Raw genomic sequence first — 19352 nt, forward strand, 5'->3', positions numbered from 1 at the left:
TGGTGCTGCATTAAAAGGACACTACAGAGCCCTAAACCACTTTAGCTTGTTTATTGAAGTGCTTTATTTGTGAAGTTTTTTTAATAACAAAAAGTACAGATTTCAATGGCAATTGCCACTTTTCTAAATTAACCTTGTTACACCCCCCTGGCTGTCAATCAGACAACTAGTCCTGTTATTTCCTTGTTTGGTCAGTTCAGTGGAGCTAAACCCAAGAGGCAGCAATTGCCCAGAGCACCTGCCTTGCAAAGACTTCTCATCGAGCTGCATCGGAAGGTTGGGATTGGACAGTCACAGAAAGTCTGGGCGGGGCTAGATGGGGAGGTATTATAAAGGCTGCAGACAAGATTTTAGATGTACCCCCAATTAAAAAATGCATGATGTTTTTTGGGGGGGTATAGCTACTAAGCAATTTTGCAGGGGACTGTTCCTTTAATGGCAGGGGACCACCTCTGGTATTCCACCTATTGTGGGACATCATTCAGTACTATTATTACATGAATTTAATTAGTATTAAATGTAATGCTAATAGACCTTCTGACCTGCAGTCCTTGGGTTTATTAATGCCTTCATAACCCCTTAATGCGTATATAACTCAGATTACTAGCCCATTGCCAGTTAATGTAGGCCCACCCGCCTGTGTCCCAGTGTTTATGCTGCCTTCATACAAAGATGTCACACTGAACAGCATGGGGCTTACTCTATGACACACAGTGGGTTAAATCCTAAGTATCTGCCACTGTCTCCTGTGGCCCTGGGCTTCTGGAAGGGCCGTTGCTTAGCTACAGCCTGTGATGTCACCCTATCTGGAGGGATAGGGGATGTGGAACTAGTCCCCTCTGACCTGGCCTGCCCCTCCCTGGGATAATACCGTCTGTGTGGGTGTGTTAGCTCAGGTGTCTGTCCCAATTACAGCTGGGAAGCAGGGAGAGGATTTAGGGAGGAGGGTTCGGATTTCTATTCCTGTTTTCTTGTTCTGTGGTTTTCCCTTTTTTTTTTTTTTTCTGTACACAGCACCCTGTTATGCAAACCGTCTCGTCCTTCGCAGATTTATACGAGGTTGTAGGGTTTCTTTGCTAAACGGTGGATTATGGTGAATTAAAAGCAAAATTACAAATATGTAGGCCAAATGGTGGATTTGGAAAATAATTCTCTAATTTGGCAATAGTCACAGTTTGGCTAATCTAACCAGAATTTGCAAACCCACTTTCAGCTCACCACATTTCACTGTTTAGTGAATAAACCCTTTATGTTTACCCTCTAGATAGATGTATCAAGACATGTCTAATAGTAACAGATGGGTATTGCTGGAAGAGCCTAAATTGTTTTTTTTCGCTGCCCCTTTCCCTGGAGCGCAGTGGGTTTAATATGACTCATTACTGTCCCTCACTATCAGGGGGGTGGGTGGCAGGTCATAATCTGGTGACTGTCGGATCCTCCTCCCTGGGTCTTATTATTCCTCATGGTAAGGGTTATTTGGTGACCCAAGAACGATAAATAGCCACCACTAGCACAAATGTCCTCCGACTCGTCCATCTCCCACAATAAACAGCATTTGTACTGTTTATTCACACACTCTCATTCTATATCATTGATCAAAATAAGCAGTAATCACCCGCCAAATACTATTTTAAAAATAAAGTCAGATTACCCAGATCTCTCTGCAGAAAAAAAAACTTACAAACTAGATGATTGCCCAGAATGCTTTGTAAGGAACAGTCCTATTGCAGAGGAGAATCATGCTAGCAGATTATGTGAAATGCTTTGCAACAATCAGTTCTGTCGCAAAGGTCATACCCAATAGCAGATTACCCTGAAATCCATCGGCCATTTAGGCCATCACCCATTTGTAGCTAACTTTTTAATTTTTTTTTTGGTGTGTCAAGCCAAAACATTTTAGTGCAGCCCACAAGAACAAGAAGTGTAATGAGGTTTAATATATTATTAAACATTTCTATAGGTTAAGAGTACATCAAGAAAACTACAGTAACATGGTGTTTATTAACATTTATACAGAGGCATCATTTTAGTTCAGGTAGAATCCTCAAATCAAGTGTTTCTTGTAAACCATTATCAACATAGTAACCTCTACATAGCAACTTTTATGATTTTCCTTTTTTTGTTTTATTCTCCCCTATACAAATGTGCTCCACCTGAGTAGGTTGGCAGTGCATCATGGGAGTTTGTTGAACAGCAGCATGTTGGGTACATTAGGTATACTACACGTACAATTCCCAGGTTCTGCTTTCAAGCCATGTTAGTAAAGTCGCTTAATCCACTAATTGGCTTTATTTATTTATTTATTTTTTTATTCTTGGTTAGTGTTACGCCCTGAGTCGTCCTTCCCTCCCCCTTTCCCCCTTCCTATTATTGCTTCACCTCCTTTTGTTCCTGCTCTCGATTGTTCTTCCAGAAAATAGCTTTGAGGCACTCCAGAGGTTATGTTACCTAAATATATACACATATAAACTTAACAAGATCTGGGGCCTCAGAGGGAACCTTCCTCTTTGTGATTATAGTTGTCCTAATTATATTGTCTGACTGGTTAGAATCCTAGAATTCCCATTACAGATCTGAGCCCCATACGACTTGTTAACCCCCTCATCATTTAGAACAAACCATTCTATTGTAATGCCCTGAGGGAAGATCAACTCATTACAGGACTCCTGTAGCTAAGGAAAAAAGTCAATTGCAATTATCTATATAGTGCCAACGTATTCTGCAACGTTGTACTGTAAGTAAACAAGACAAACCTGTTTGAAATACTGGAAGAAAGTCAAAGGAATTATCTACAAGACAGTTTTTTTTTTTTGTTTTTTTTTTAATTGACAATAGGAAGTTGCTTTAAATAAACCTACCTTCTGCCCTTCATATTATTTTTTTTTCATGTATTCTTATCTGCTTCAAAGTAATTGGTTGTGAACTGTTTTGTTTATGGGTGCCTGAAAATGACATACTCACTCCAGTAAAGTGATAGTAGTGTCTGGGATCAGTCACTTTTTTTTTTTTTTTTTGGCAGCAGTCTCCAAACGCTCCTGTGGTAGTATGGCCAACTCACACATAACGTCAGGAGGTCACCATTTCACCTCTCTCAGATTCATCTATACTCCACTTTGTGCGGCCTGTCTGTAAAACCAAAGGTTCCCTGAGTCTTGTTCTTCATGTGATCACTATGAGCTGGATTTAATTTGTGTCTCTGAAACCAACAATGCACTTTTTAATTATTTTTTTTACATTTTGTTTGCTGAGGGCCCTTTAGTGTATACATAAAGAGGCAGAAGTAGGGATTCAGCACATCACACGGAGCACCCTATTGCACATTCTCACTATTATAATATGTTGGGGCTGTGACATCATGTGTGGGCCACAGGGATGGGGCCCAAAATGTTATATATTGCCGCTCATTATATGGCACAAACAATGGGATGAGGAGTGAAGGCCATGTGTCTTTCCTGGTGATAGGCATTCTATGGCCCCTCTGGTTACATGGGGGGGCCTGGGTAACTCCAACAGTCATTTTAATATTAAGTACGGTATGTCTCTCACTGCTGTGCGTTGTCTCACTCTCTGCTGGAGCTCTGAAATGGTTAGTTTAGTCAGTGCTTGACAGGTTACACATGTATCCAAGGGGGTTTGGCCTCATTAAATATGGCTTTAGTGGCTCTCAAAGCATAGAGCATAATCATGCACATCATTTTTTAGTTTTGCGTTCTGGAACTGCTCTCTTTTGCTTGCACTGGGATTTCAAAGTACTGACTACTTTGTCTCACATACACGTCAGATGATAACCGAACATATCGGAACTTTTCTCACAAAGTACGTTATACGCATGCACAAGAACATCTGTGGAGGATCCTGTGGTGCTGCTTGATTTTCCATGCAAGAGGACGATATATAATAAAACTGTAATTGGCTTGAGGCCATACCCTATATATGTTTATTATTGTCAGGATGTTAAGTATATATGTGAGGACAGTGTTTGCTCTTATAGCATTTACTAAAATAAATAAATTTCCCAGTTATTTCATCATCATCGTCTTTCCTCCTTATGATCACATTTTTTCCAGTCTAGCTACATTTATTTAATACATAATGGCTGAGATCCATTTCTAGACTCGGCCCAAGATCCAAATAAATTGCCTCCATGCATGGTGTTTCTTGATTCTTTAAATGGGTCTGTTCTATAATTCATCATGATGTGTTTCTCTCTCTGGACCTAGTGTTATCTACTGGCTCATACCAACATGTACATATTTTCCGTAGCACACGCTATCTTTAGAACTATTCCATGCGTAACACCATTTGTACATGTTTTAGTATACTAACTCTACCTGGGTTGTTTCATGAGACTTTTTGAGCCTCTGAATTCCTCTGAGTGTATCTCTGTTTACATACCCGTATTGTGGCATTCCATAAAGAAGTTTGGGAATCTGCCTCCCCAGCTCTACAAATCTCTGTTCCACTTAACACTTTCTTTCCTTGTCCTCAGGTGATGATGTAACGGTGATCGAGCCAGGCAGTTCTGACAGTCGGGAGGAGCGGGTAGACCTGTATTCACAAGGCGAGGAGTCTTTACAGGGTGGTGAGGCCACTTACATGACTCATACTCTTGGGCTGGAGAAAGATGATACCCACCAGCAAATCACCAGTGTAACCAACCTGCGGAGTGCCCTGCTGAGTAAGAACAGCTTACTCTCCTTAAAAGCCGATGTCCTTGGAGAGGAAAGTTCTCTTCTGTTTGAATACCTGCCCAAAGGTACCCACTCACTCTCTCGTAAGTTCTTCTCTTCTTCCTCTGTCTTTTCCATAACCCACTATGATGAAAACTGCATATCCCTCATGTTTATTATGAAAATTTCTTCCATGCTCCACAACCTTTTTAAAAGACAAACTGTCCACTGACAGAATCCAGATCCTGTAATGGCCTAACCGCACACTTCCAGGATCTGGAACCTGAGTCAGTCTAACCCTGCACTGCCAGGATCTGGAACCCGAGTCAGTCTAACCCTGCACTGCCAGGATCTGGAACCCGAGTCAGTCTAGCCCTGCACTGCCAGGATCTGGAACTTGAGTCAGTCTAACCCTGCACTGCCAGGATCTGGAACCCGAGTCAGTCTAGCCCTGCACTGCCAGGATCTGGAACTTGAGTCAGTCTAGCCCTGCACTGCCAGGATCTGGAACTTGAGTCAGTCTAACCCTGCACTGCCAGGATCTGGAACCAGAGTCAGTCTAACCCTGCACTGCCAGGATCTGGAACCAGAGTCAGTCTAACCCTGCACTGCCAGGATCTGGAACCAGAGTCAGTCTAACCCTGCACTGCCAGTCCAGTAAGGTGACTTAGAAAAGGATTCCTATGCTTGTCCAGCATTTATAAATTAAATGTGTAAATCTAGCTGTGTATTTCAATTCTAGCCGTGTGTCGAGGGAATGGCTAAAGTGTGGAGTCACCATGGATATAATCAGGTTTACTGCTTTTATGTAAATATTAACGGACAATCATTTTTTGTGAAATGCAAGTGTAATAATTATTAGATCTACATTCACTCCGTAACACAGAGCAAATTAAATGTATTATTATTATGTACAACTTGTTTTACTCATAACAATGTAGTATTATTATTATTATTGCCATTTATATAGCGCCAACAGATTCTGTAGTGCTTGTATCATGTACTTTCTATTCATTTATCATTATTATTATTTGAACATACACACTGTATAGCTACTTCAAGCAAATAAATATTTACTAATATAATGTGTTTAAAAAATAGTTGAAGGCATCTCCATGCACTGTCTGGGGCATTTATTCTGCCCTGCTTTTTGTCTGTCTACATTCTTGGAAGAAGAGAAAAAATATTTTTTTTTTCACCCATTTCTTTTGCCTCCTGATCGGGGGTGTGGGACTTTAAGTGTAACTAGGGGGGGGGACTCCTCAGGCATTCCCCACCCATTTCTTCAAACTACATGTGGTGGGATAAAGAGAAATACAAATGTCAAAATCGGGTTATATTTTCAAGTTACTGTAGATATTTTGTTTTCTTTTCTTCAAGGTTAGGGGTTATATTGGTGCTAGCCTGACAAGGCATGTAAGCAAATGAGAGAATTTAGGCTGTAAACTCTTTTGTGACACTCTTAGAACGCTTTAGTGAGTTTAGAGTATGTTCAGCTACTTAGTCCTTATATAACATAGCCCCGTCTCCCCACTATAATACATGGCCCCCTCTCTCCCTTCTCCCCACTATAATACATGGCCCTCTCTCCCTCTCTCTCCCTTCTCCCCACTATAATACATGGCCCACTCTTTCCCTCTCTCTCTCCCTTCTCCCCACTATAATACATGGCCCACTCTCCCTTCTCCCCACTATAATACTTGGCCCACTCTCTCCCTTCTCCCCGCTATAATACATGGCCCTCTCTCCCTCTCTCTCCCTTCTCGCCACTATAATACATGGCCCACTCTCCCTTCTCCCCACTATAATACATGGCCCACTCTCTCTCCCCCTTTTCCCCACTATAATACTTGGCCCACTCTCTCCCTTCTCCCCGCTATAATACATGGCCCTCTCTCACTCTCTCTCCCTTCTCCCCACTATAATACATGGCCCACTCTTTCCCTCTCTCTCTCTCCCTTCTCCCCACTATAATACATGGCCCACTCTCCCTTCTCCCCACTATAATACATGGCCCACTCTCTCTCTCCCTTTTCCCCGCTATAATACTTGGCCCACTCTCTCCCTTCTCCCTGCTATAATACATGGCCCACTCTCTCTCCTGTATAATGTGTGCCTCTTTCACCTATATTACACAGTCTGCTCTCACTCCCCCCATACATGTGTGGTCTGCTCTCACTCTCCTGTATAAATGTGTGGCCTGTCTCTCCCAGTGAGGGTGTTTCTCTGGCTACTAGAGTACAGGCTGTGTAGCAGATGTCTTATTACCTTCTAATGCCTAATAACGCCTGTCTTGGCAGTGGGGCGAAGGGAGGGTGCGGGGCAGGCCGAGTAATTTGTGCAAATGAGAGGTGACTTGGCAAATCACTGAAGGGTTCCTAGGGAGTGGGTATAAAGGAGTCTGCATTCTGCTGTACTCAGCAGGACTACTGTATTACACAGAACAGCAGGCCACACCTTAATCCTGTACCCCCCCTCCTCTGCACCGAACACATTAGCAACTCACTGTCATTTAAGATATACTGACAGGTTTGGACTGTGTCCCCTAAACAGTGCTCTTGTGGAATTTATTTTTAATATTTCATCTTTGAAATATAACAAATCTTGACAGACATGGGTCCAAGTCACTGAATATGGGTCTAAGACCCAAGTTTCTCCCCATTTCTGCCACTCGTAAAGTCTTACTACATTTAGGAATTGGGTTGTGTCTGCCTATTATTGTTTTTCTTAATTGCTGCCGCATGCATTGATTGTGTTTCTCTCTTCCTTCCAGTGAACGAGTTCACCGTAATCCGGAAGAAATTTAAGTGCCCGTATTGCAGTTTCTCTGCCATGCACCAATGCATCTTAAAGCGACACATGAGATCCCACACTGGAGAGAGGCCATACCCCTGCGAGATCTGTGGCAAGAAGTTCACACGTAGAGAGCACATGAAAAGGCACACACTGGTAAGGAGTGCGACTTAACCCTTCGCTTCCACTCCCCACAATTATGCAAACACAGTGTGTGACGGACAGGACTGAAGCACAACAATGATTCTGTTACTGGTCTGTCATCACATCAGGCCTGTGTTGTACCTTGTTTGGCACGAGGTGCAAGGGACCATAACTATTTCCCCCTATTGCTTTATGTACAAAGCATAATTCTAGAGGTAGAGCAGACTCTGCAGGATTACATTGTGTCACAGTAAATGGTTGATGGTTTACCCCCTGCAGTGCAGGCACATCCTCTGTACACAGTTAGGGAGACAGAGTGGGGTCTGGTAATTGGATTCAATGTTTCCCCCCCTCTGTCTGGAATTACCTGATGTCGTCTGTTAATTAGCGTTTGATATTTTTAATAACATTACCTGTTGTCTGGTGTACCTGTAATTGAATTACTGGTTTTTAATGTACCCTGTTATAACTGATTTAATTTCCCCCTGTGCGTCTCATGTCCCTGATTGGTCACTGTTGTTTGTGTTATTTGGAGAACTGCTATATATTCTGTCTGTGAACCATAAGGAATTTTGTGTCTCTTAAAGCATTCAGATGTATTTCTGTTTGTCGTCCACTATAGAGCAGTTACTCATAGAGAATTTTCAGTGGACTCGATAGATATAATATCCTATACGAACCGGAGCTATCAGTGCAGTATATCCTGCATTGGCAGTGGATACACAACTCAAAGCACCCAGTCTTAGTGCTTAGTATAGCGGTTAGCTGTACAGGTTAGCGAAAGTAACCCACATACAATAACATGCCTGAACTGCTACACCTTCTACAGCAGAGACGCCAGGGCTGTATCGTCATACATTGTGTCTGGGCAGCCTGGCAGTCCTTTTAAAGGGACACTGTCTGTCACACTTGCTGGGCAGTTTAATGCATTATTACAAGTAGTCTTACAGCCCCTGCAGACCTGGAGTTCAGGATGACCCTAGATAAGACCAAATAATTTTTTTAGCAAAACAAATCTGGCTCAACCTTTGTCTATGTAAGAGGGCTCTCAAACCCTGCAGCATTACTGAGAGCAGTTTCTATGGCAGGGCATTTATTCTTGGTTGTAGATTGACTTACAGTAGGCTACTGTTCAAATAAAGAGCAATTTTGGAGGAAAATTCTAAAATCGGCAGTCAGCAGAACATTCAAATGGTTTCCATGGTGACTGCTCCAAAATAGCTCTTTTTGTCTCTATTCATTACAGGAATCACGTAGGCTTGGAATGTCAGTGCCCACTAAGCATTGTGTATTTACATAGGTAGGGACTCTACAAAACCTACCCCACATACACATTAAAACACATGGAACACTCACCTCTTATTGTGGGCCCTGATCCTAGTTTTGTTACTCTGGGCTGGAGGTATTAATTGGTAAGCACTGTGCGTATACTGTGGCATGAGTATTTCTGGTTTCACTCATTGATTCTATTAGAAGACACTTATGTTACCACATATACAGTACACTCTCAACTTTATTCCTTTGAAATGAATGGAAACTATATTGGGGTAAATTTAACGGGACACTGTAGGTACTATAACCTTGTGATCTCGCTGTTCTGGTTACAGTACCTGAAGTCCACTGGCACGGTCTCTCCATGCAACTCTTTTTTTAGGCGTTTAACACTGGATTAGAGTCCCCAATGGAGGAGATCACACACTTCCTGCTGGCCATACCAATCCATACCAGCAATCAGCGCTGTGAGAAGCAGTTTACAGTGCCTATAGTGTTCCTTTAAGATGGCCACATGTTGTACACAAAGCATGTGTATGGTACGTGAGTGGAGTGTTGCTTGAAATGTGCGGGAAAAGATGGGATTTATTTATTTTCCCCTGCACAATAGTCCAGGATTGTCTTTATTTTGCTTTTACTTCTTGGGCTAGGGTGTACGTCTGAAGAAGGGGTGTTGATTGCTTTATGGCAGAGCAGTACAAGTGCAGTCCTCCATGAGATCTTGTCAGTGAGGTAAAGGCCCGGCGGGTTTATTTAGAAGAATGGGATGAGGGCTATAAATGGATTAGTTTACAACTCAAATGTAAGCTATGGTTTACATAAAAATGATCTCGCTGCGCTTGCGGTGGAGGGTAGCCCACCTTTGTAAATGTACATGGATGTTGTGTATCACAAGGTTTTAGTTTGGCATGCAAAGGGTTAGTCTCCCAGTGGATCAGATAATTTCCGCCAGCTGACCCAGAATCTGACAATTCAAGCGCATCCCAGAACATGAAATAGGTCAGAAATGGGAGACATGATCGCATGCGGTGATCGAGACCAGCACTCCACGCTCGATATATACCCTGTCCTACTAAGGGGGATCATTCTCTGGACATCGTTCAACCTACAGCGGATGTTATTTAGCCGGCCATAGCAAGCGGTGGAGATGGATATAGTATTAACCCTTATGTTTTAATGTTTGGTTAGAATACATTGATCAGATCTCTGGTACATGGACAAATGAAAACACTGTGGTTCATCCAGTGTGTGGGGCAGCATGCTGCCTGCTGACCGGGTATGTTTTGCTGGTTGTCACAATGCAGTGTATATCAGGGGCTGGGTGTTACTTGCTGGCAGGGTTTGGGATAGAATGTTACCTGTTGACAGTGTGCAAAAGTGCTCCGTGCAGTCAGTGGGAAGGATAAGCATGCCCCCTGCTGGGAGCCTGTGGGCATGAACATAAAGGAATGGTTTAACCCACTGCATAAGGTTTAAAAAAAAAAAAAAAAAACTGTACACTTCGGAAGACTAATGCTTGCCTCTGCAGCATTGAAGGGGTTAAGGAGTGACTGACAGCAAAAGCCCCTTCTAAAGTGCTACCTGGAAGTGTAAACCAGATTTCATTGTTTGCTTTGCTATGCCTGAATTGCTATGGTCAGAGACCCCATCATGTCTCTAGTTACTGTGCAAAGAAAGGCGGGGTGGGCAGGATATCTATTCAGAGCAGGTGTTGGCAAACAAAGAATAGATAAATTGCCCCACTAAGCTTTTGAGTGGCAGATGTGGACAAATTGCTCTGAACACACTGTCACTCAGAGGGTTAATTCTGGTTCGTACCTCCTTGTAGGTGTACATTGGGACATTGGACACTCTGTGGGACAAGTGTGGGGCACTTTCATAGTGTGGAAATTGGGGCAGGGTATGATTGCTGGAGAGCCGGGTGTCACAATGCAGGGTATATTGAGGGCACGGTATGAATGCAGGAGAGCTGGGTGTCTCAGTGCAGGGTATATTGAGGGCACAGTATGAATACTGGAGAGCTGGTGTCACAGTGCAGGGTATATTGAGGGCAGGATATGAATGGCTGGTGTCACCATGCAGGGTATATTGAGGGTAGCATATGAGTGCTGAAGAGCTGATGTCACAGTGCAGGGTATATTGAGGGCACGGTACAAATTCTGGAGAGCTGGGTGTCACAGTGCAGGGTATATTGAGGGCAGGGTATGAGTGCTGGAGAGCTGGGTGTCACAGTGCAGAGTATATCAGGGGCAGGGTATGAGTGCTGGAGAGCTGGGTGTCACAGTGCAGGATATATTGAGGGCACGGTATGAGTGCTGGAGAGCTGGGTGTCACAGTGCAGAGTATATCAGGGGCAGGGTATGAGTGCTGGAGAGCTGGGTGTCACAGTGCAGGGTATATTGAGGGCATGGTATGAGTGCTGGAGAGCTGGGTGTCACAGTGCAGGGTATATTGAGGGCATGGTATGAGTGCTGGAGAGCTGGGTGTCACAGTGCAGGGTATATTGAGGGCATGGTATGAGTGCTGGAGAGCTGGGTGTCACAGTGCAGAGTATATCAGGGGCAGGGTATGAGTGCTGGAGAGCTGGGTGTCACAGTTCAGGATATATTGAGGGCATGGTATGAGTGCTGGAGAGCTGGGTGTAACAGTGCAGGGTATATTGAGGGCATGGTATGAGTGCTGGAGAGCTTGGTGTCACAGTGCAGGGTATATTAAGGGCATGGTATGAGTGCTCGAGAGCTGGGTGTCACAGTGCAGGGTATATTGAGGGCAGGATATGAGTGCTGGAGAGCTGTGTGTCCCAGTGCAGGGTATATTGAGGGCATGGTATGAGTGCTGGAGAGCTGGGTGTCACAGTGCAGAGTATATCAGGGGCAGTGTATGAGTGCTGGAGAGCTGGGTGTCACAGTGCAGGATATATTGAGGGCACGGTATGAGTGCTGGAGAGCTGGGTGTCACAGTGCAGAGTATATCAGGGGCAGGGTATGAGTGCTGGAGAGCTGGGTGTCACAGTGCAGGGTATATTGAGGGCATGGTATGAGTGCTGGAGAGCTGGGTGTCACAGTGCAGGGTATATTAAAGGCATGGTATGAGTGCTGGAGAGCTGGGTGTCACAGTGCAGGGTATATTGAGGGCATGGTATGAGTGCTGGAGAGCTGGGTGTCACAGTGCAGAGTATATCAGGGGCAGGGTATGAGTGCTGGAGAGCTGGGTGTCACAGTTCAGGATATATTGAGGGCATGGTATGAGTGCTGGAGAGCTGGGTGTCACAGTGCAGGGTATATTGAGGGCATGGTATGAGTGCTGGAGAGCTTGGTGTCACAGTGCAGGGTATATTAAGGGCATGGTATGAGTGCTCGAGAGCTGGGTGTCACAGTGCAGGGTATATTAAGGGCATGGTATGAGTGCTTGAGAGCTGGGTGTCACAGTGCAGGGTATATTAAGGGCATGGTATGAGTGCTGGAGAGCTGGGTGTCACAGTGAAGAGTATATCAGGGGCAGGGTATGAGTGCTGGATAGCTGGGTGTCACAGTGCAGAGTATATCAGGGGCAGGGTATGAGTGCTGGAGAGCTGGGTGTCACAGTTCAGGATATATTGAGGGCACGGTATGAGTGCTGGAGAGCTGTGTGTCACAGTGCAGGGTATATTGAGGGCATGGTATGAGTGCTGGAGAGCTGTGTGTCACAGTGCAGGGTATATTGAGGGCATGGTATGAGTGCTGGAGAGCTGGGTGTCACAGTGCAGAGTATATCAGGGGCAGGGTATGAGTGCTGGAGAGCTGGGTGTCACAGTGCAGAGTATATCAGGGGCAGGGTATGAGTGCTGGAGAGCTTGGTGTCACAGTGCAGAGTATATCAGGGGCAGGGTATGAGTGCTGGAGAGCTGGGTGTCACAGTGCAGAGTATATCAGGGGCAGGGTATGAGTGCGGGAGAGCTGGGTGTCACAGTGCAGAGTATATCAGGGGCAGGGTATGAGTGCGGGAGAGCTGGGTGTCACAGTGCAGAGTATATCAGGGGCACGGTATGAGTGCTGGAGAGCTGGGTGTCACAGTGCAGGGTATATTGAGGGCCCGGTATGAGTGCTGGAGAGCTGGGTGTCACAGTGCAGGGTATATTAAGGGCATGGTATGCGTGCTGGAGAGCTGGGTGTCACAGTGCAGAGTATATCAGGGGCAGGGTATGAGTGCTGGAGAGCTTGGTGTCACAGTGCAGAGTATATCAGGGGCAGGGTATGAGTGCTGGAGAGCTGGGTGTCACAGTGCAGAGTATATCAGGGGCAGGGTATGAGTGCTGGAGAGCTGGGTGTCACAGTGCAGGGTATATTGAGGGCACGGTATGAGTGCTGGAGAGCTGGGTGTCACAGTGCAGGGTATATTGAGGGCACGGTATGAGTGCTGGAGAGCTGGGTGTCACAGTGCAGGGTATATTGAGGGCACGGTATGAGTGCTGGAGAGCTGGGTGTCACAGTGCAGGGTATATTGAGGGCACGGTATGAGTGCTGGAGAGTTGGGTGTCACAGTGCAGGGTATATTGAGGGCATGGTATGAGTGCTTGAGAGCTGGGTGTCACAGTGCAGGGTATATTAAGGGCATGGTATGAGTGCTGGAGAGCTGGGTGTCACAGTGCAGAGTATATCAGGGGCAGGGTATGAGTGCTGGGTGTCACAGTGCAGCGTATATCAGGGGCAGGGTATGAGTGCTGGAGAGCTGGGTGTCACAGTGCAGGGTATATTGAGGGCACGGTATGAGTGCTGGAGAGCTGGCTGGTGTCACAGTGCAGGGTATATTGAGGGCACGGTATGAGTGCTGGAGAGCTGGGTGTCACAGTGCAGAGTATATCAGGGGCAGGGTATGAGTGCTGGAGAGCTGGGTGTCACAGTGCAGGGTATATTGAGGGCATGGTATGAGTGCTGGAGAGCTGGGTGTCACAGTGCAGAGTATATCAGGGGCAGGGTATGAGTGCTGGAGAGCTGGGTGTCACAGTGCAGGGTATATTGAGGGCACGGTATGAGTGCTGGAGAGCTGGGTGTCACAGTGCAGGGTATATTGAGGGCACGGTATGAGTGCTGGAGAGCTGGGTGTCACAGTGCAGGGTATATTGAGGGCACGGTATGAGTGCTGGAGAGCTGGGTGTCACAGTGCAGGGTATATTGAGGGCACGGTATGAGTGCTGGAGAGCTGGGTGTCACAGTGCAGGGTATATTGAGGGCACGGTATGAGTGCTGGAGAGCTGGGTGTCACAGTGCAGGGTATATTGAGGGCATGGTATGAGTGCTTGAGAGCTGGGTGTCACAGTGCAGGGTATATTAAGGGCATGGTATGAGTGCTGGAGAGCTGGGTGTCACAGTGCAGAGTATATCAGGGGCAGGGTATGAGTGCTGGGTGTCACAGTGCAGCGTATATCAGGGGCAGGGTATGAGTGCTGGAGAGCTGGGTGTCACAGTGCAGGGTATATTGAGGGCACGGTATGAGTGCTGGAGAGCTGGCTGGTGTCACAGTGCAGGGTATATTGAGGGCACGGTATGAGTGCTGGAGAGCTGGGTGTCACAGTGCAGAGTATATCAGGGGCAGGGTATGAGTGCTGGAGAGCTGGGTGTCACAGTGCAGGGTATATTGAGGGCATGGTATGAGTGCTGGAGAGCTGGGTGTCACAGTGCAGAGTATATCAGGGGCAGGGTATGAGTGCTGGAGAGCTGGGTGTCACAGTGCAGGGTATATTGAGGGCACGGTATGAGTGCTGGAGAGCTGGGTGTCACAGTGCAGGGTATATTGAGGGCACGGTATGAGTGCTGGAGAGCTGGGTGTCACAGTGCAGGGTATATTGAGGGCACGGTATGAGTGCTGGAGAGCTGGATGTCACAGTGCAGGGTATATTGAGGGCACGGTATGAGTGCTGGAGAGCTGGATGTCACAGTGCAGGGTATATTGAGGGCCCGGTATGAGTGCTGGATGTCACAGTGCAGAGTATTTTAGGGGCAGGGTATGAGTGGGTTTGCTTACTTGCTTACTGGGGCCAGTGAGCACACTGTATTATAGTTTGTGGAATGGATATCTGGAAGAACGAGCAAGCTTTCATTTAGCCTCTAAAGTTCTGGCTAAATGAAGGGGTATTGCAACCCCATTTTATAAATGATGTAGCAGACTTGTGCTTCCATTCTGCCAGGAGAGGCCACCAAAATATCTTCAACCTCTTGCCTAACTCAGGGACGGGAAGGGTCCATATCTCCAGCTACCAACTAGCCCCCACGTATTACTGCTAACACTGACCTGCTGCCAGCGTCTCTCTGACAGATCTTCTGCTTCGAGGGGACATGCCTGTCACAAGCTAAGGGACAGTGAGCTTTTGCCACTAAGCAAGCTGATTAAAAAGCTCTTGTATTATAGTTTCCACGGCAACCAAGCCAATTCCTTCCTAGAATGTCCTCTGCCGTCAGATAATTGCCCAGCCATCTGTCCCAGTGTCTAACTGTGCGACATCTTTCTTCTGGAATCAGAGCAGGCCTGGGAGAGCACACCCTCCCACCTCAGAGTAGGCACACCTGTTTAATTAACCAAATGGCACTTGGAAGTATATGTGTGCACATGTATCACACAAAAAAAAATGAAAAAAGGTGTATGCATTAATATGCAATAGATTTTATTTCCTGGGGGTCGTGGCCAATTTTTGATAAATTATAGAAGCTGTGTCAGTGTGACTGTGAGAAACAAGTGGACGATTAGAATGCTGTCCGCGCCATCTTCCTGTACTCTCTAAGGTAACATTTCAGGAATACGCGTCCACAGAAGAATTTGCTTTTAATTTTATATAAACCCTGTACTTTTCAAAGAGAGGCTGGTCTGGAATTGGAGCCTTAAGGATCTCCTCTTGACCTTTTATTTCTCCTCCAAAAATTGAAAACTTTACTATCCCCTTAAACTCACGTTTTAGAGAGCAACAGCGTTTCATCAAACCTGTTAGTAGAGTATATCTGTGTATTGTGTAGCATAATGCAGAAAAAGTAAATTATAAATAATTAAAAATATGTTCCAGTAAAACAAGTGTTCCATTTGTCTGTTGTGACTAGAAAAGGTTGTAATTAATATTTAGTATATAATTTTAATTGCTTCTTACCTCTTTAACAGTGAGTTTCCTGAACATTGACATTTCCCCTTGTCGTCCCTCTCCAGGTGCACAGTAAAGACAAGAAGTACGTATGTAAGGTCTGTAACCGCGTGTTCATGTCGGCCGCAAGTGTGGGCATCAAACATGGCTCTCGTAGGCACGGGGTGTGCATGGACTGTGCAGGCAGAGGAGTTGGTCATGTCGGTGTGGGGCACTCACCAGATGCAATGTACTCAGGAGAGGGTCACTACCTGGAGGATGTAGATGAGCTGAAAGTGGACGAAGAAATGGGTGGGGAAGAGGAAGATGATCTTAAATGGAAGGACGAAGCAGAAACGTCACAGGATGATGTCATACTAGAGGATGATGAAATTGTGGACTGCACTCCTGATGTCAGTGGGGGTCGAATTAAGGAGTTTACTTGGATATCTTAGGAAGGTTGGGCTTACCTTGAAATTGACTGTGCTTGGGGTGGGGGGATGGGAGAATTTTACCTGTCAGTAAATACAATCTCTGGTGGAACCTGACTATCTGCTGTGGTTGTTTCCTGGAACCCGGAACCCCAATTTTTGTAAGGCTGTGTGTGCATCACTCTTGCAGAAGCAGCTTATTTGACTTTTTTTCCCATCTCTGTGGCAGTGAAGAGGATCGTACTTTAGTTGAACCGATAATAACCACACCTGCTGTGGTAGAAAGATAGGGTATTGGTTTGCCCTTCTGCAATTGTGTGTAGTAACAAGTGTTGAGTTAAAGGTACAGGCCACCAAATTCTCTCATAACTGCGTAAGGGTCCCCTACTTGTTGTCTTTAGATTATGTGAGCCCTGCAAGGCTCCTCATCACACTGACCCTAATCTAGCCATTTGATTACTTTACCATCCAAATGCCATCTTTATGTTATTTTAAGCAAAACTATTTTACAACGCAGAGTTTTCTAGTATTTTTAATCCATCTTGAGGAACCTGTAATAACTCCAGTCCTTTTGTGTTCCCCCACAATGCCTTTCTCCTGTGTATTTTGGGCATCCATGTGTGATAAGCTAAGCTTGGCAGAAAACATTCCATGGGGGGGGGGGGGGGGGGGGGTGGATTCTGTGTACAGCGCAAAACCTCTCTTACCTACAGAGATTCTGTCCTGCTGAACCTTTCTTTCACTCACTGTAGGACCAACCTTGACAGAATTCATACCCTCCATTTTACGCAGCAACAATTTAAAATGTATCCTAATACACACTGTGTGCATTATGGCCATAAAGCTAATCTTGTGTGAACGGACTACCTAATTGGTACTGATTGGCAGAAAGGATGGGAATCGACAGCACGGGTTCCGTGCTGGTAATATAGGTTGGTGAAGTCTGAACAGAACTAATTAATTTTAGTTCTCAGTCTACTCTTAGTTATTTGTGTATTAAGATCAGCTTCCCCAGTCAGCTGGGCACGTGTGGCTCTGAGAATGGAATCCCGTCCCCTTTAATTGGATAATTATTACATTTCTAAGTCCCAGGTCCATGCAGCTGGCAGACCCAGCACAGCAGATTATATGCTATTTATACAAAAGAAAAGGGGGGCAGGAAGATCTGATAGATTAAACATTTAACCCTCTGTTGGCCAGAGGGACTAAAAGGATTATGACTGGAGAAAGCACACTGCTATGGCAGGGCGGTGTCATCTTTTCGGTTTCCTATCCCCTTTTGCACAGTTTTCGGTCGGCAAGCACTCCTCCCCACACCTTTCAAATCCAGGCCTGAGGGATGATCAGTGGTTAAAGGGAGACTAGATTTAAGAGGGAGGGGGAATAAGCTATGCATTGCTGACCTGGCAGCTTAACCCTTTTCATGCCGTAGAACATAACCACAAAATGGGTTCAAATGGCTTCGATCTGGAACCAAAACTTCATATTACTTTGGTGTTTTGTATTAATCACAAATTCCAATTCCTGGTATGCTATCCCTCCCCTTATTATTATTGTTATTATTATTATTAGAAAATTAAAAAGTACATATATAATTTATATATATATAATATAAATATATCATTTCATTATAAAATGCAAAAACTGGAATTTTTTGCAATTTTCCGACAGACTCAGATCGTACTCTAAACCATGACACTGATTTCACACGTGTCTTGGAATTTTTAGGCTATTATTTTAAAGGAAGTTTATTTACTACCCGAGTGCTGAGTGTTCGCTTTCATATAGAAATACATCTATTATTTATTCATTTTTTTTTTTTTTTTTCTCAACACATTTCCAGATAATGTCAAGAAAAAAAATATTGCAAGATGGTGCAACATTGATAAAAAAAAAAAAAATTTTTTTTTTGGAATATATTATTATATATTGACTTTAAGAATTACTATAAACTTGTGTTTGTGAGGAAAATGTTTTAATATTTGGGTAGGTGGGAGGGAGATCGGAGAACACCACACTATGTTAATGCATTTTTTTTCTTTTTTTCTGTGACTGTAAAATGCTGCGTGAGTTCTCTGGTCATCTATCAGAGGATTAACTCTGATGGGGGGTAGATTAGAAAAAAAAATCAATCAGTTTCAATAAATCACAAACTGCTGCTAATTGTTCTTGCATTTGTCTTTTTAGAATTTTAGACAGTGGATGTGACAAAGTAATTTTACTTTACAGCAAGTGGTGGGATGTGGAGAGATGAACAGAAAGCTGTAATACAGCATAGATCCCAACTTGACTGCGCACAAATTTGGGGAAGGTAAAAGCAGGAAAGCGTGGCAGAATCAACGAAAACCATGTTTAGGATATTATGCGTGTTTTTCACAGCAGACGAGAGCTGCCACAACTCTTTGCTCAGACTCCAGAATATATATATATACACACACACACTATGGATCCAGGATTTAAACTAATTCTGGCTGTGAGATTTTCATATCCGGTTTAAAAAAAAAAAAAAAAAATTAAAAAAAATCACTTAATTTTGCAAGTGAATTTATACAATTTAGCAATATTTGCAAATAGTAAAAAAACAAAACAAAAGCAGTGTCAGGGTTAACTTGCTATCCAGCCAACGCTGTGAAAAGGAAAACTAAAATGCATACGGGGTCATTATGACCCCAAATAAAATCTTCCCTAATGCCCCCACCCAACATATACTGCACATGAGGATATAACTAAGAAACTCTTAAAGGAACTCTGACATTATCAACACATTTATAACAGACATTCTTGTATCTTTTAGATTTAAGGTCCCCCTTGAATCTGGCTGCCCACCATTTAATGGTTATGTCCCCACCTGCAGGATTGTGGGTTTCTTAATGACCTCGTATGCATTTTGTTTTTCACTTTTAAAAGTCATGGCTTGCTAGCAAGCTGCAAGAAAGCTAACCCTTTCATTGTCAAGGAATT

General features: G+C 44.5%; 1 protein-coding gene across 3 annotated transcripts in view; it reads left to right on the forward strand.

Annotated features, from left to right (window-relative positions):
• ZBTB46 (zinc finger and BTB domain containing 46) overlaps window positions 1-18433 on the forward strand; it is a 48073-nt gene extending 29640 nt beyond the window's left edge. For all 3 annotated transcript variants that reach the window (XM_063459480.1, XM_063459481.1, XM_063459482.1), the window contains 3 exons: window positions 4490-4774; window positions 7444-7619; window positions 16047-18433. In XM_063459480.1, the coding sequence (XP_063315550.1) occupies window positions 4490-4774; window positions 7444-7619; window positions 16047-16415 (830 nt within the window). In that variant the 3' untranslated portion in view covers window positions 16416-18433. The remainder of the gene's footprint in view (window positions 1-4489; window positions 4775-7443; window positions 7620-16046) is intronic.
• The last annotated feature ends 919 nt before the right edge of the window (window positions 18434-19352 follow it).

This window comes from Pelobates fuscus, chromosome 6 (assembly GCF_036172605.1).
Source record: "Pelobates fuscus isolate aPelFus1 chromosome 6, aPelFus1.pri, whole genome shotgun sequence".
Classification (NCBI taxonomy): domain Eukaryota; kingdom Metazoa; phylum Chordata; class Amphibia; order Anura; family Pelobatidae; genus Pelobates; species Pelobates fuscus.